At 35.5% G+C, this 5,625-nt stretch overlaps 1 protein-coding gene across 1 annotated transcript; it reads left to right on the top strand.

Moving 5' to 3' along the window:
* Window positions 1-3,307: 3,307 nt before the first annotated feature.
* LOC127562789 (pyruvate dehydrogenase E1 component subunit alpha, mitochondrial-like) lies at window positions 3,308-5,278 on the top strand. The gene has a single exon (XM_051998761.1). The coding sequence runs from the start codon at window positions 3,756-3,758 to the stop codon at window positions 4,917-4,919; it is 1,164 nt and encodes a 387-aa protein (XP_051854721.1). The 5' UTR covers window positions 3,308-3,755; the 3' UTR covers window positions 4,920-5,278.
* Window positions 5,279-5,625: the final 347 nt, after the last annotated feature.

Here is a 5,625-nt window from a genome sequence, read left to right on the forward strand (position 1 = left end):
GAAATGAACATGAAAGCAGTTATTATTCTTTAATGGGGGTGTTTAAAATTTTATTTCCATTTTGTTCTCTTTCTTCCTTTAAAAGATAACACATTTTGTTCCCTCCTGCCCACCAACCCTCAAATAAACTTCTTGTGATAAATATGTATACTAATGAAAAAAAAAAAAAAACCCTCAATTGCCTCTGTCAAAAAATGGATATCTCATCCTATATGTTTTATGCATTTTTTTGCCAGAAATGGGGAAATATGCTTCATCATTAGTGCCTGGGAATCATTACTAGTCTTTGAATGACTCAAAATTCCTAAAGCTTTCAGAGTTGATCATTTTTTTGGATTATTGTGAATATTGGTTCTGCTTACTTCACTCTGCATCAATTTATCTAAGCATCCTTAGGTTGCTCTTTGTTTTATTTGTTTTGTTTTGTTTTTCCCTATATCAACTTCTTATGCTTTACACTACAATTATTCTACTAAATCATATATTGTAATTTATGTAAGTTATTCAGCCATTCCCTAATCAATGTGCCATTCTTTCAGTTTATACTTTTTAATTTTTAAAGTCCATTATAATTAATTTTTTAAATGTGGTTATTTCTTTCTTTATTCCTTTCATATTTTAGGCCTACGGGTGATAAAATTGGGTCAGGAGATACATACATTTTAGTGAATTTGGGGTATTAATTTCAAATTGCTTTTCAGAATAACAACTAATTAGTAGCTATATTAAAGTGCCTCTTTTCCCACAGCTTTTTAAACATTTTTTAGTTTTCCATTTTTTTTTGAATTGGCCAATCTACTGATCATGAAGTGCAACATTCAGAGTTGCTTGAAATTACTTTTCTCAATATGGCAATTCTTCTTTTAAAAACTGCTTGTATTCCTGTGATCATTTATTTCTTGGGAAGTTGCTTTCATTCTTACAAATATGAACCAATTCCTTATGTATCTTAGAAATAACACCAGAGAAACTTGCTTAACAGATTTTACTTTTACAATTAACTGTTTTCTTTCCAATTCACTGTTTCATTGTTAATAGGGTTTGTGTATGTGTGTGTGTGTATTTATGTAATGTGATGTTACATCTATAATGGATCAAGTGGTAGAACTATGCTTTAATCCTGCCTCTGACTGTACTGTGTGACTCAGATTGTCATTTAAAGTCTTTTTGTTTCATGCATATCCCAAAGGCTGATCTACTAATTTACAGACAGGTTGTAATCTTTTACTTGATGACAGATATCCTGAGTTATCCCTACTGAGAAATATGAGGTTCTTCTTTTATCCAAACATTAATGCAAGTTTATTTGGAAGCTAAATGATAACCTTCATTTCATTTTGCAGAAAGAACATGAAACCAAAAAGGACTCACAAGAGGACAAAAGCTTACAAGACTTATCTCCTTCCTTTTAAAAGTCCTTTTTGCATAGGAGCACTAGTGACAGACTATCTTTGAAATGAAACTCATTTGAGGCAGAGGTCAAAGACACCTCTGCCCTTTTCCAAGAAACATGAATTATCTGAAAAACATGGGTTTAGGTCTGCCTTAGCTCTTCTGCATGGTATTTCCCTTGCAGCTTCTTTATCTTAATTGTAAACTCCTTGAGGTGAGGGACTATCCTTTGCCCCTTTAGGTATTCCCAATGCTGAGCACATAATAGGTACCTGATAAATATGTATTGATTAAATCTGTCTTCATCAATCAACAAACTTAGGGAATTAAACATTCCTTACACTTTAGAAGATTATATTGAAATAGAAGTATCTAACACACCTATATAGTGCATAGGCATAAAAAATAAATACAAAGGAAATAAATGTAAATAAAAATTAGGTAAATACAATTGTAGTTAGAGAGAAAAAGCACTAGATATTGGGCAGATCCATGTAGAAGGTACTATTTGAGCTGCATCTTGAATAGATGAGATAGAGAGCAAGGGGTATATTCCAGGCATGGAGATGACCAGTGCAAAAACATTGAGACTAGCAATTGAATGCTATTGTGTATCTTTGAGAAACAGAGAAGAAGGCAATTTGGTGGAGTTGCAGAGTTCATGAGGGAGATGAGATGTCCACTGATTGGGGAAAGATAAGTTGAAGCCAGTCTGTGAATGACTTAGAAATTAAATAGAACATTTCACATTTTATTTTAGAAGCAATAAGGAGATGGGGCAACTAGATGTCCCAGTAAATAGAGCACTAGCTCTGGTGTCAGGAAGACAAAATTCAGTTATGACCTTAGACCTACTAGCTGGGTGTACCTGGACAAGTAGAAGAAGGAGGAGAAGAAAAAGAAAAGGAAAAATAAAGAAAAAAAGAAGAACAAAAAATAGAAACAATATGAAGTCACTGGGGTGGGATTTGACCAAGGGCCTACTATGTGTTAGGCATTACATTAATATTTGAACACAGTGAAACACAAGGAAAACCATTCAATTAATCAAAATACCCCTCTACCAATTTCTTTTTTTTCAAAAATTTCTTTATTTTTAAATCACATTACTTTATGAATCATGCTGGGAGAGATACATCTGAACAAAAGGGAAAAACTATGGTAGAGGAACAAAAACAGAAAAAGAAGTGAACATAGCATGTATTGATTTGCATTCAATCACCATAGTTCTTTTTTTTGCTACAGATAATATTTTCTATTCAAAGCTTCAAGAGCTGAAATGTTAAGAGAGATTTGATCTTTTCCAAATTCTTTTGTCTAATCTTCTTTTGCTCAAGATAGAAGTGGTTTTTTTTTTGACATCTCTATGGTTTTCCTATATACCAGGTGGGTCATTATGGGTTCTTCTGTGGGGAGGAATTCTGTTTACATTAGTGTCTGGTTTATGAGCAAGTATCCAACAAATTTTGATTAAGCTTCAACAAAGGTTCAACAAATATTCATCAGCCTTATGTTCAGGGTCCTATGTTAAGTACTGAAAACACAAAACCAAAAATGATAATTATGAAGAACAAGCATGGTTTGAAATAAGAGATACAAAAAGACACCCCTCTCCTACCCCTTCCCAGAGATGGAAAATCTACCAGTATACATTGCACATATTTTCAGACTTCTTTGATCATTGGTCACTTATCCTGATTTTTTCCCCTTTTTTCTTTTTTATGTCCTTAAGAATACTATTTGTTGTAGGACATCATGGTAATGTAGTTCTTATCCCAGAAGCCTGAGTTTAGGGTCCCCTTCTTTCTCTAAATAAAAGTAACCTATGGGTCTCATTTTAAAAATTAGTTCTTTTTGAAAAGAGAATTCTATACTGGAAAAGAAACCAACAAAGAGAATTATTGTAGAACAAATTCAAATTTTATTTTGAGCAGATTTATGGTGAAATTGGGATGGAAGCAGCAAAGAAATAGTTTAGATTTTGACCAATACAGAATTGGACATTTGCCAAATGCAAGAGTTTATGGTAATTATCTGAAAGTTATAGGACTAATTAAAATGGAGTCCCTTCTCTTTAAAAGCTTATAACCAAATTGTGAAGATATATATGAATTTTTTTCTAGATAGCTCAAAATAGCATACTCCTTTTGCCAAATGAGTGCTGTAGAAAATGTTTCTGATGTTTTGAGAATAGCTCTAGTTGTTGGCATTCTGATCCTATTTAAAGTTAATTTACATCGCCCCCTCCTTCCCTGGGACAGACTCCAGGAGTCTCGGGACGCGGCTCGTTCTGTCCCATCCACCGCTCCCAACCGTCATCCTGTAGCCGATACTTGTGCCTCAGCTACCATTCCCTGAACAAAATGCTCCAAGTGGTTTCTCGCATGATGGGGAGAGCCTCCCCAAAACCAGCTGCAGAAGTGCTGTTGGCAGCCCGTAACTTTGTAAGTGAAGCTTCCTTTGATATTAAGAAATGTGCCCTTCATCGCCTCGAAGAGGGCCCTCCAGTCAGTACGGTTCTCACTAGAGAGGAAGGACTCAAGTACTACAAGATAATGCAGACCGTCCGAAGGATGGAATTGAAAGCAGATCAGTTGTACAAGCAAAAGGTCATCCGTGGTTTCTGCCACTTGTATGACGGTCAGGAGGCTTGCTGTGTGGGGATCGAGGCCGCTATAAATCCTTCGGATCATGTGATTACAGCCTATAGAGCTCATGGCTTTACCTATGCGCGTGGACTTTCTGTTAGGGAAATTTTGGCCGAGCTAACGGGACGCAGAGGAGGCTGCGCCAAAGGAAAGGGAGGCTCGATGCACATGTACACCAAGAACTTCTACGGCGGCAACGGTATCGTTGGAGCCCAGGTGCCAGTGGGAGCCGGCATTGCCCTGGCCTGCAAGTACAAAGGAACAAATGAGATCTGTTTTACTCTGTACGGAGACGGTGCTGCTAATCAGGGGCAGATATTCGAAACTTATAACATGGCAGCTTTGTGGAAACTGCCTTGTGTTTTTGTTTGTGAGAATAATCGATACGGAATGGGAACTTCGACGGAGAGAGCAGCAGCCAGCACTGATTATTACAAAAGAGGAGACTTTATTCCAGGAGTAAAAGTAGATGGTATGGATGTTCTGTGTGTCCGAGAAGCAGCAAAATTTGTAGCTTCCTACGCCAGATCGGGAAAGGGCCCCATATTGATGGAACTACAGACATATCGTTATCATGGGCACAGCATGAGTGATCCTGGTGTGAGTTACCGTTCCCGGGAGGAGATTAAGGAAGTGAGGAATAAGAGTGACCCTATTATGCTTCACAAAAATAGGATGGTCAACAGCAAACTTGCCAGTATTGAAGAATTGAAAGAAATTGATATTGAAGTAAGGAAAGAGATTGAGGATGCTGCCCAGTTTGCTACAGCTGATCCAGAGCCACCTTTGGAAGAATTAGGTTATCATGTCTACTCTGGACAGATATCTTTTGATGTTCGAGGTGTGAATCAATGGATCAAGTACAAATCTATCGGCTAAAAGGGATTGTGTCAAAACATAAACATTTCTCCTTTTCCTCAAATAATCTTATATTTATTTATGTATCTATTCTGTATTCTCCCTTCCTTCCCTCCCATCTCCATCCCTTCATAATCCCACTAGAATGTGAACGTCTTGAGGTTTGAGTTAAATATTTTGTCTGGTCAACTTTAAGAAACTGTCAAGGAAGAAATGAAAAATTCAAAACCAAAAAAAATTGAATTGTCATTAGAAAATGCTAAATATATACATTAAATGCAAGAATATTCCTACTAATACTCATGCTATAATTTTCTATTATGCTGTTTTATTAAAGGAACTGAACAAGTTAAAATTAATTTATACATACATATTTAATATTCAACAACTTCATGTATGTGTATGCTTAATTAAATATGGGCATGTATTTATTCATGTGTGCATATATAGATAGATAGATAGATAGAAAAATAGATAGATAAAATTGTTTTTAAAGTGGACAGGATACCAATAACAAGCTTGGTTTCTAAAAATCAGGAAACATATATGTCATATATGTAATATCCAAATATATGTATAAATACAGTGCATATAAGATATATATATATATGCAATATATATATAAGCACACTGTCACACATAGTCATAGTAAATAATAGATAGCCAGATAGATAATTTGCTTATCAGTTTGCAAGTTGCTACCTCTTATAAGAAATTTTTCTGGACA

This window comes from Antechinus flavipes, chromosome 4, assembly GCF_016432865.1.
Source record: "Antechinus flavipes isolate AdamAnt ecotype Samford, QLD, Australia chromosome 4, AdamAnt_v2, whole genome shotgun sequence".
Lineage (NCBI taxonomy): Eukaryota > Metazoa > Chordata > Mammalia > Dasyuromorphia > Dasyuridae > Antechinus > Antechinus flavipes.

Coding starts and splice junctions, on each gene's coding strand:
- LOC127562789 (XM_051998761.1), top strand. CDS start 3,756: ATGCTCCAAGTGGTTTCTCGCATGATGGGGAGAGCCTCCCCAAAACCA.